At 37.7% G+C, this 12,639-nt stretch overlaps 1 protein-coding gene across 1 annotated transcript; it reads right to left on the bottom strand.

The window, feature by feature from the left end:
- Positions 1-10,309: 10,309 nt before the first annotated feature.
- LOC120526505 (trace amine-associated receptor 1-like) lies at positions 10,310-11,341 on the bottom strand. Its single transcript, XM_039749670.1, has one exon. It carries the CDS (start codon positions 11,339-11,341, stop codon positions 10,310-10,312), a length of 1,032 nt encoding a protein of 343 aa, XP_039605604.1.
- Between the last annotated feature and the right edge of the window lie 1,298 nt (positions 11,342-12,639).

Genomic DNA, 12,639 nt, shown 5'->3' with positions numbered 1-12,639 from the left:
TATATATATGCCAACAACACAATTACATTGTCAATCATGTCACGCTATTATTAAAATGTATCCTTTTCTTTTTCATTACTTCTTTAACACACTACTTCTCTGCTGCAAAGCACGGTATTTTGTTTATATATATATATATATATATATATATATATATATATATATATATATATATATATATATATATATATATATATATATATATATGTATATTGTCACACACGTGCACTGACTGTTTTTCTCACTTTTCTGCAGACCGTTCATGGGAAATTCGGCTTGTCCCTGTTGACGTTACATTCCGAGTCCAAAAACTATGGATGAAGACCCTTCCGGTTCCGGCCCCTCTGATGTAATTTCCGGGCTCCAGCCCTTTAAAGTCATTTCCTATACTGGCCTTTAACACTAGAATTACCAGAGCCTACGAAAAAACTCGTAGATCCGTCCCACCCTAAAACGATTCGTACCTCTCCGTCTGCGTCTTTTGTCCTTTAATTGGGTTGATAAGCAGCAAACAGCAAACAGTCTGCTATCACATCCCCCACCCTGCACAGTTTTCTCAGCTCAAGTCTGTTTACCTGCTTGTCAGTTGCTTAGAGTTGTACAGAGTGAGAAGTCAAACAAAATGACACCTTTTATAAATACCATATCGTTATTTGGAACACTTGCATTTCATGTGTGATCCGTATCTACAACGATCTATGCAAAGTAAACACATCATTAAAACAGAAACGTTTTTCATGTTTTAGTAATAATTGGCAAAATGTAGACATGAAGTGTATAATGTGTGAAGCCTGAATTCCAAATATCAAAGAAACACTTTCACAAAAGATACAAGTATAACGTAACAAATATGCTTTTTTCCAAGACTATAACCAAAGAAAAAGAAATCAGATTAGTGTTGCATGTTGCCCTGACTTCTCAGGTAGTATACTGGTTAGAGCTGCTGGCTCCATTTCAGAAGGTTCTGGGTTCGAGTCTTAACATCTCACAAAATAAACATTTTGAGTAGTGAGCTGTTCTTATTGTTAATATTATATAATAAAAGCATACATTTGATTTGTGACTGTAACACTCACATATAAAAACAACGCAGCTGCAGCAGGTGTAAAGGTGAAAGTCCGGCGTCATCCTGCCAATCACCTGTCCTTCAAAGAAACAGCACGGCCTTCAGAGCTCGCCAAAGTTACACCATCCAGATTTAAACACTAGCGTGGTGTATGTGCCCAAAAAAATTCTAACTGTATTCTCGTACCATTGCTTGCATACTAAAATGTCAACAGGTATTTTTCGTGGCATTACACGTGTAATTTGTGAGCATGCCCTTGACGATCAAACAGAGGAAGCTCTGTAGTATACTTGTGACTTTATGCTGTAGGAAGATAAGTAAATAAAGTAAAACTAGTAAAACTAAAAAAGAGACACTAACTTTGACAAGTACTATACATTTACAGCGGCTGTTACAAACACAAATCAAATGTATGCTTTTATTGTATAATATTAACAATAAGAACAGCTCACTACTCAAAGCGTTTATTTTGGGAGACATTAAGACTCGAACCCAGAACCTTCTGAATTGGAGTCAGCAGCTCTAACCAGTATACTACCCACCTGATGACTGGAGGGAGGTGGCCCCTTTTATTCCCACCTAGATGTGCTCCAAGTGCCTCCTGATGAGCTTTCTGTGGCACTTCCTGGTGTGGCAGAAGTGCCGCATGAGTTCCCAGAAACACTCCCCAGGTATCCCTGGTAATACTTTTGCCAGCACTTCCGGGTATGGTGGAAGTGCTGACGTCCAGGGCTCCTGAGAGGTCTGGGCACCCCCTGGCGGTATCAGTATACTGCTGCTGGATTATGTGAATTTCCCATTGGGATTAATAAAGTATCTATCTATCTATCTATCTATAGGGTTGAGCTTCCAGCTCCATTCCCGTGGCCCCCATGCCAACCAGGGCAGCTGCCCTCGGTCCTGGCTGGGCATGACCCCCAGCCATCCGCCACAATATATATATATATACAGTGGTGTGAAAAACTATTTGCCCCCTTCCTGATTTCTTATTCTTTTGCATGTTTGTCACACAAAATGTTTCTGATCATCAAACACATTTAACCATTAGTCAAATATAACACAAGTAAACACAAAATGCAGTTTTTAAATGATGGTTTTTATTATTTAGGGAGAAAAAAAATCCAAACCTACATGGCTCTGTGTGAAAAAGTAATTGCCCCCTTGTTCAAAAGTAACCTAACTGTGGTGTATCACACCTGAGTTCAATTTCCGTAGCCACCCCCAGGCCTGATTACTGCCATACCTGTTTCAATCAAGAAATCACTTAAATAGGAGCTGCCTGACACAGAGAAGTAGACCAAAAGCACCTCAAAAGCTAGACATCATGCCAAGATCCAAAGAAATTCAGGAACAAATGAGAACAGAAGTAATTGAGATCTATCAGTCTGGTAAAGGTTATAAAGCCATTTCTAAAGCTTTGGGACTCCAGCGAACCACAGTGAGAGCCATTATCCACAAATGGCAAAAACATGGAACAGTGGTGAACCTTCCCAGGAGTGGCCGGCCGACCAAAATTACCCCAAGAGCGCAGAGACGACTCATCCGAGAGGTCACAAAAGACTCCAGGACAACGTCTAAAGAACTGCAGACCTCACTTGCCTCAATTAAGGTCAGTGTTCACGACTCCACCGTAAGAAAGAGACTGGGCAAAAACGGCCTGCATGGCAGATTTCCAAGACGCAAACCACTGTTAAGCAAAAAGAACATTAGGGCTCGTCTCAATTTTGCTAAGAAACATCTCAATGATTGCCAAGACTTTTGGGAAAATACCTTGTGAACTGATGAGACAAAGTTGAACTTTTGGAAGGCAAATGTCCCGTTACATCTGGTGTAAAAGGAACACAGCATTTCAGAAAAAGAACATCATACCAACAGTAAAATATGGTGGTGGTAGTGTGATGGTCTGGGGTTGTTTTGCTGCTTCAGGACCTGGAAGGCTTGCTGTGATAGATGGAACCATGAATTCTACTGTCTACCAAAAATCCTGAAGGAGAATGTCCGCCATCTGTTCGTCAACTCAAGCTGAAGCGATCTTGGGTGCTGCAACAGGACAATGACCCAAAACACACCAGCAAATCCACCTCTGAATGGCTGAAGAAAACAAAATGAAGACTTTGGAGTGGCCTAGTCAAAGTCCTGACCTGAATCCAATTGAGATGCTATGGCATGACCTTAAAAAGGCAGTAATGCTAGAAAACCCTCAAATAAAGCTGAATTACAACAATTCTGCAAAGATGAGTAGGCCAAAATTCCTCCAGAGAGCTGTAAAAGACTCATTGCAAGTTATCGCAAACGCTTGATTGCAGTTATTGCTGCTAAGGGTGGCCCAACCAGTTATTAGGTTCAGGGGCAATTACTTTTTCACACAGGGCCATGTAGGTTTGGATTTTTTTTTCTCCCTAAATAATAAAAACCATCATTTAAAAACTGCATTTTGTGTTTACTTGTGTTATATTTGACTAATGGTTAAATGTGTTTGATGATCAGAAACATTTTGTGTGACAAACATGCAAAAGAATAAGAAATCAGGAAGGGGGCAAATAGTTTTTCACACCACTGTATATACATATATATATATATATATATATATATATATATATATATATATATATATATATATATATATATATATGTATGTGTGTGTGCATTTATATCCTCCACCACCTTAATTCTTGTCCTTTTATCCTTCTACTAAGCTGTCTGGGAGGGAGGCACAGACAGCTCCCACATGGCACTGTGATCAGCTGCATCACACTGCTACTAAATCTCTGTTTGCTAAACCCCATCGTAAATCACTTTTTTGACATTTTTGCTGGTTCACCACCACCACACACTTAAGTTTTCAGTAGCCCTGAGTGACAGGCCAGATCAAAGAATATTTGGACACAGCATAATAACTGAACATAGCTGTTTATTTTTGTATAGATTAGTTTAGTTTATTTTAGTCTAGTTTAGCTTCTATAGTTTAACTATACATTGTTCTCCTCTCCTGCTAAATAAATCTTAGGCTGGAGAGGTCTGTTAATTTTTGACATCGACTTGACACATACATAAACACACCTATACAATTCCCTGAGTAATGCTTGGGACTAACGCTTTTAGTACTTTTATAGCCAGAGTAATCCTCAGATCTACTGCTTATGTAAGACACGTCTGTACAGTTAGTTGCCTGAGTTACACTCAGAACTAACACTTTTAACACTGTTTTCGTAGCCAGAGGGACACTCAGGTCTAACCCTAAGGAGGTCAATTAACTACAATTAGACTGTGTTGCTCACATACGTTAATTATTTTTGTCTTTCAGTATGAACAGCCTGCAATATGTAAATGTACTGAGAGTATTATTATGTTCCTTCTTATTCATGTCAAATAATTCTTTAATTCCTTGTTCTTGTGGTAAGTTTTCTCACAGAGTCAAATAGTGTTTTTTTAGGATGTCAAAGTTGAGGCAGAATAAATTTTCTTTGATTCTCTTAATACTTATGTATGCCATATGTAAAATGATTTTTAATAGTGAAAAATTGAATACTGGAATAAAGCTTTTAAAAATTTGAAACCAAAGGATATTATTCAGATCAAATTGCATGAGGCACATAGCAACTTGTTAAAATAATATCACTTGTTTTACACTTGTTTATAATAATAATACATTTTATTTATATAGCGCCTTTCCCATGCTCAAGGCACTTCACAGAGTTTAAGAAAGAACGGCAGGGTATACAGTATATAGCATAGTACTAAACCAGATAAATAAATAAAGAAGAGTAAGATAGTAAATTCAGAGAAAAAAAGCCTAACAGACAACATAATTGATGGTCTAGCACACACACACATACAGGTTACATGAGCATCTTGACATAGAGATAAACTGAGAGAAAGGTAATAAAGTCAGGTAGAGCTAAAAGCCTTCCTGAAGAGATGAGTTTTGTGTTGTTTTTTAAAGGAATTCATGGAGTCAGCTGATGTAATTAATTTCGGTAGGTCATTCCAGAGTCTGAGCGGCACGGTGGGTAGCACTGCTGCTTCACAGTTAGGAGACCTGGGTTCGCTTCCCGGGTCCTTCCTGCGTGGAGTTTGCATATTCTCCCCGTGTCTGCGTGGGTTTCCTCTGGGTACTCCGGTTTCCTACCACAGTCCAAAGACATGTAGGTTAGGTGCATTGGCGATTCTAAATTGTCCCTAGTATGGGTGTGTGTGTGCCCTGCGGTGGGCTGGCGCCCTGCCCAGGGTTGGTTCCTGTGTTGGCTGGGATTGGCTGCAGCAGACCCCCGTAACCCTGTAGTTAGGATATAGCGGGTTGGATAATGGATGGATGGATGGATTCCAGAGTCTGGGCACTATACAGCTTTGTCACCCATGGAGTGTAGATTAGTGTGGGGTACAACAAGGTTGCCAGGATCAGAGGACCTTAGTGGGCGGACAGCCACACAGTGATGGAGAAGGTCACTGATGTAGTTTGGTGCAAGGTTGTTTAAGGCTTAGTTGGTTATTAGTAGAATTTTATATTCAATTCTGTAAGACACAGGGAGCCAGTGAAGGCGAAGCAGGATGGGTGTGATGTGCTCGCTGTTGCTGGTTCGAGTAAGGACTCTTGCAGCCAAATTTTGAATAAGCTGGAGCTGTGATATAAGATTAGAAGGGGCACCTGCCAATAGGTAACTACAATAATAGATGCGGAATGTGATAAAAGTATGGACAAGTTTCTCAGCATTAGAAAAGGAGAGGAAGGAGCGAACAAATTATATGTTATGGAGGTGAAAGTAAGAAAGTTTCTTAATGTAATTTATGTGGGTGGAATAAGAAAGGGAGGAATCAAAAATGACACCAAGATTCTTTGCAGTAGAGGCAGGTCTGATGAGATCGTGACCGGAGTTTATTTTCACATACTGTAAATTTGGCACACTGACACTTCTATTTCCATAGCCATGAGTAGGACGGCATATTCCTGAGCAAATCCTGCCTGTGATCTTTTTATTCGCAGCCCGGCAGGGGCGGCAACGTGACCCGTGATGTACATATTTCGGGCGCCGCAAAATACCGGTGTCTTTTAGGATATTCCAGTCAGACCATTTGCTCTGGACAAACTGTTTAATATGAAGGAGTTTGTCACGAGAGTATTTTAGCATGATACTGAGCAACACTTATCTGATAGCAGTGGAGAAGCAGCACAGCATAGCGGAGCCGGTGAGATGGGCGGATGCAGTGATGGCGATGAGCAGCGATAGCAAAGCAGCAGAAAGCATAGCAGGAGGAGGCAGCAGGATTTGGAGGTTCCAACATACAGCCGCAAACAAATAACTCTGGGTATTACGGGCATGACACCCCAGAGCCACAAGCCAGGTGGGTGTGAACATCAGATCACATCTTAGTCATAAAGCACAATAAAATGAATCGAGAGCAGACCAGCATAGCAACTATAATCAAGGAGACAGATCATCCCAGGCTCCTAGATCGCCAGGTACAAAGAAATGATCGTAGGTCTTGTCCCGTGATCCACAGATTCATTTGTTCCCAGTTAATGTAAAATCCATAAGTCCGTAAAAATTAATCCAAATCCATACAATTCAAGTCAACTTCATCCACGAACTAAATGTACAATAAAGAAATAAAACAAGCGTAAAAAAAGTGCAGGATTAAGGCGAATTTTATGAAAAGTGTTGTTAACATTGGAGGAGTGGCAATAGCATGCGTGCACGAGCGTTCCCTCCTCAGTCAAGTCATTATCGTTCATATTATTATGCATCATTTTGCTTTGTCCTAATGAGGATTGTGTTAGCAACATGCCAGACTCGCCTGAGCAGTCAACCCTATCCTCCGCAGTATAGTTCAATACCTCTTGGGGAATTCACAGACAATCTCAAGCCAGCTGGGAGATACAATCTCTCCAGCACTTCCTAGGTCAGAATCTTGTTCATTTTACCAGTTGGCCAGGCCTAAAACACCTTCTATGGGTGATGCCAACAGGACATTCTAACTACATGCCCAAACCATCTCAGCTGGCCCATCTCAATCGAGCAATGGTTCTACTCTAAGGTTCTCCATGTTGGCTGAGCTCCCTGCCATATGACTAGGAATGGGCCCAAAAAATTCTTTTGGTCACTGCCCAGAGTTTATGAAAATGAATATTTAAATTGGCTGCTACGTCAAAGGTTTGCTAGAGGATTTAACTCCTGCTTTATCACCATGATCTGGTGTAATATTCACAAAACTATTGCTGCATTGATTTCTTGGGTCCACCTTTTTCCTCACTTATGAGCAAAACCCAGGAGTAACTGAACTTCTCCACAATATGCTCATCTGCAAACTATTCCAGTACATAAGATAGATCATGGTAGGCTTGTATGAAAACATCATATACAAAGAGCAGAGATGTAATCCATACATTCCCAAACTGAATGCTTCATGATTTCATAGACATAATATTAAGAGGAGAGAAGACAAAATGCAACCTTGGTGAAGTATAACACATACATTCAATGAACCTGGCTTAATCTTGAGTAGACAAATACAATTCTAGCAGAGAGTGAATGACATGTAGCTGCAGCTCAGGGACCTGATATTGTTATATATATTAGAGAGTACATCCATCATAAGCTTTTTTTCTGGCGCTTGAAGGCTTGGTGAATCACATAATAATGTTAGACTCTGAAAGCCTGAAAAAGCTGCATGGCAAAACTCACAAAGTGAAAAATGAGCTTTGGGTGAAGTACCAGTCAGGCAACAGCTAAGAGTTAGATCAATTCTGGCATATAAAGGTTATTTAAGCATAATTATGGCCTTGTGTGTGTGTATATATATATATATATATATATATATATATATATATATATATATATATATATATATATATATATATATATATATATATATATATATATATATATATATATATATATGGTGTATACAGTGTATTGGGTACCGTGCTCCAAAAGATGACATTATACTCATAAATAACCAGTGAGATAACATTATGTAGGGAAGGGCTGCATCAGCCTGTATTTCCAAAAGACAAAATAGTATTTTCCCCTTATTTTCCTTCTCAAGACAAACTTTCATTGTGCATAGTATTATTTCACTGCTTGTTATCACCATTTCTGTTTAAATACCCCTCATACAGTCAGACTAATGAAAATTAGAAGCACTAACTTGTGTCAGGTAGGGTTTCACCTGAAATTATACTTGTAAAATATTCAGTGTATTCAGAATCATCCATCAATTATGTCCACGCATAAAAGAACATGGAAAGAAAATAACATAATATTCTGTTTATTCATTTCAGAGTTGCATGATAATATTTTTGTTAAATTAGAAAAATGTGAATTTTACAGTGATAAGGTGTTATTCTTGGGTTGTAATCAATTCTAAACACGGCACTAGTATATCACAGGGCCTACTCATCCTTATAACCATCAGTAGCCTGAATGATTACCATCCAGTAGCACTTACTCCTATTATCATGAAGTGCTTCAAGAAACTGGTCTGAACTCACATCATTTCAAGCCATCCACCCTGGTTAGACACACATCAGTATGCTTACAAGGCAAAGAAGTCTACAGAGGATACCACAGCCACAACTCTCCATACCGTCCTAACCCACCTAGAGCAGCAGGGGAGTTACGCTAGGCTGCTCTTTGTAGACTTTAGCTCTGCATTTAATACCTCCTCCCTCACAGACTGGTGACCAGACTGACTGATCTGGGACTATCTCACTCTATCTGGTCTGAATTATGTACTTCCTCACTGATTCCTCCAAGAGTGTAAGAGTAGGCGCCCACATTTCCTCAGCTCTCAGCCTCAGCACTGGTTCTCCAGAGGGCTGTGTGCTGAGCCACATTCTCTAAAAACCTCTACACCCACGACTGCACCCTCACACACTCCAACAACAGCATCATCATATTCGTGGATGGAACCACCATGGTGGGGCTCATCTCGTGGAGGAATGACTCTGCTTATCTGGACAAAGTGAAACGGCTGTCTGGGTGGTGCAGAGACAACAATCTGGTTCTTATCACCACCAAAACCAAGAAGCTGATCATCTACTTTAGGAGGAAGTAAACAAATATTCAGTCCCTTCCAGTTTCTGGGTGTACACTTAGACGTGGACATGAATAGGAGCAGTAATACCACAGAGCTGGTAAAGAAGGGACAACAGAGACTTTACTTCTTGAGGATCCTCAGGAAGCACCACTTCACTCAATGTCATTATCCTGTTGCCCCATAGAGGGCATACTGACCTATTGCATCTGTGTGTGGTGTGCCAGATGCACAGCATCAGAGAGAAAAACACTCCAGAGGGTCGTCAGCACTGCCTTTGGGCAGACACGTCAAGAAAATAAAAACACAGACAAATAGATTAAAAAATGATTTCTACCCAAAGGCCGTGGCTGTACTAAATGATGCACATACTGTGAAACTTTAATGGGAACAAATTAGGCAATGAATACCAGCAGAATGTGAAAATTGCCTCATTGTGTAATATGATGTTTGTTTCGCTTTTCCACTTTTAGAATCCCTTCTATAAATCTTCATATGTATATGTTTCTGTAAATTTTATAATTTCTTGCTGCTTTGAACAGCATCTAATTTCGTGGTACTAAAATGACAATAAAGATATTCATTCATTCATATTCATTCAACCAGATGGGGTCAATTTTTAATCATCAAATTAACCTGACACCCACATGTTTGGAATGCAAGAGATAAATAGCTTACCTGAAGAAAAACACGTGTAGATATATAGAGGATGTACAATCACCAGCTGTGGAAACGTGATCAAGCTGTGCCATAAGTAGGTGAATTAAAAAATCAGTAAGTAATTTCCTCATTATATAAGAATCTACTGAAAATACTTCTGTTTGTTTAGTATATTTAATTATAAAAAAACAAGTTTCACACTTTACAAAATTAATCTGTAGTATTCTGTAACATTTACAAAATGTTCCTGTGAGAGAAATGAAATTAACAGAATACTGTGAAATATATACTTATTTCCACCTGTATTTCCTATAAATAGTTCATTAACAGCACCACATACTCACACCATATTTGAAACATATGTTGTATGCCAGATGATTAATATGTTTATTGACAACTATTTTGGTGCAAAGTTAAAAAATTCAAACAAAATATTTTTGTTTTCATTACACTACCACATAAAAAGTAAATACCTTGTATCAATAAAACTTGTTCAGAATAGTAAATAGATATCATGACACTATTAAACACAAATAAAATTATAATTACTTAGTCTGAGAATAATTTTGTTCTTGAAGAATCATTTTGGAAGATTTTGCCATTTGCTATTAATTTAAGAGCTTTTCTGAACCAGCTATAAAAGAACCCATAGACAAGTGGGTTAAATGTTGAGTTCATGTAACCAATAAATGCCAGAGTTTCTATTACAAATTGTGGGGCGCTGTGGTTTGTTAAAGGATTAATAACATTGCATAAGAAAAATGGGGTCCAGCAAATAAGAAAGACTCCCAAAACGATAGCAAGGGTCTTTGCAGCTTTTGTTTCTCTTTTCCTTGATGCTAACTTTTTCTTTTCCTCGGCTGACTGATTTTGATGTCCTATATCTCTAATAGACCTGGCCTGCCTCCTTGCTACAGCAAATATTTTCAAATAAATGCACACCATAACAAAACCAGGTATATAAAATGAAAAAAGTGAAGAAACCAAGCCTGATGCTTCATTTTGCATTAAAATACAGCTTCCAGCACACTTAACTTTTTGATAAACGTCTTCTATGCCCTTTAAATTTAGTTCAAGAAAAATAATTCCAAACCCAACAACAGCAGATAGAGTCCAGCAAAACAAGATCAGATTTAATGTAACAGGCACAGTAATATTAGTTTTATATGTTAAAGGATGGCAGACTGCAAAATAGCGATCAATTGATATGAAAGATAAATGAGAAACTGAAGCTGTGCAGAGCATGATTACTGCACCAAGGTACACTTTGCAGTAAATGTCCCCTAAATACCAGCACGTTTCAACTAGCTGAACAGAAATGGGTGGCATTACAATTCCTCCAAGAAGAAAATCAGTGACAGCCAAGGAAAGGACCAGACAATTTGTCGGCGTATGAAGTTGTCTGAAATGGGCAATAGAGATGATGACAAGAAGGTTTCCAAAAACAGTAACAGCCACTGTAGTCCACAGCACTGTGTACAGTACAACGTGGTTTTGCAGAGGAAGAACTTGCTTGAGGCATGAGTTGTTGACAGATGGATAGCAAAAATGAACTGTTTGTGGGATTCCACTTACATTCATTTTATTTAAGCCTTGGCGCTGTAAATTCTTTGTCTAGGAAAATATAAAGAAAAAGCTGTTTACAGAGCAAAACAAAAAACGTAAAACACCACACAACCATGGGTCATTATGGTGCTGTTTTTATAAAAATGGATATTTCAAATAATTGTTTTAGCTTTAAATATTCTCTTTAACTTACTGTGAAATTTCAAAACTGTTGCTATCTTACACTATATACTTACAATCATTTAACATTCAATATAAAGTTTTGTTTTTTACATAAGTGACAAGGAAATAATTAAGCAGAAAGCAATATTGTTATAATGAGGCAAACAGATACATTCACTTCAATTTAATTTTCATATTATATACATTAACCCTGACCAACACCAGGAAAACTGTTTCGGAAGATATGATGAGTTATGCATTATATAATATAACCCACGGGACATTAGTAGTTTCATTCACACAACTGAGGAAAGGATACAGTCAATACATTCTTCATTTAGATGCATCATGTCATTTAGATCTAACTTACTGATGGCAAAGTACATTAGAATCAAGAATTGCAAAAAGTGTGACCGAGTCTAATTTAAAGATTTTACTGTTTTTCAAGTTTAGGTTGCAGATTCAAAAATAAGTACAATATACTTTATAACTGTAATGACCATGGACTACACCTTCAAATTTTTGTCCCATTAATTTCTTGTCTTATTTCCATCTTCTTTTTTCTGTTTATCTAAATCAATGAATTATAATGAACATGCTGGGGGATGGTTTAAATTGAACGATCTTATGAATAATTTAAAATTATTTCATCATTTCTGCAAAAAAAGACAGCTGTTCATACAGCCCCAAAATATATTATACTGTTCTAAGAACTTATATATTAAGCAAAGCTCATTTGCAAATTGCCTTAAAAATTGCATTATTTTATTAAACTATCTACATTATATATAAATTTGTATTGATTTCACTGCTTTAGCACACCTAAATGTAGTAATGTTTTAATATTTTGGTCTGTTTTCTTTAACTTATTATTTGAGGTAGACTGTTTATAAAGAGCATTTATGTCCGGAACAAAGCTGCAACTGTTTTGTTATGGGAATATAGTAGAAAGTATGTCAAAATTAAAATATTTATGATTTTTAAGATGTGGTGATAATAATAATAATAATTTGTATTTATATAGTACCTTGCCCATGCTCAAAGTGCTAAAAATGACTTTTTAATGTATAATTATGTTATTTACATAGCAATTCTCTTGAAATAAAGCTGGTATTTTACTAATTTAGAGTTTAGATAATAAATCAATATTC

This window comes from Polypterus senegalus, chromosome 3, assembly GCF_016835505.1.
Source record: "Polypterus senegalus isolate Bchr_013 chromosome 3, ASM1683550v1, whole genome shotgun sequence".
Taxonomy (NCBI): Eukaryota; Metazoa; Chordata; class Cladistia; order Polypteriformes; family Polypteridae; genus Polypterus; species Polypterus senegalus.
This window is presented reverse-complemented; position numbering and strand designations above follow the sequence as displayed.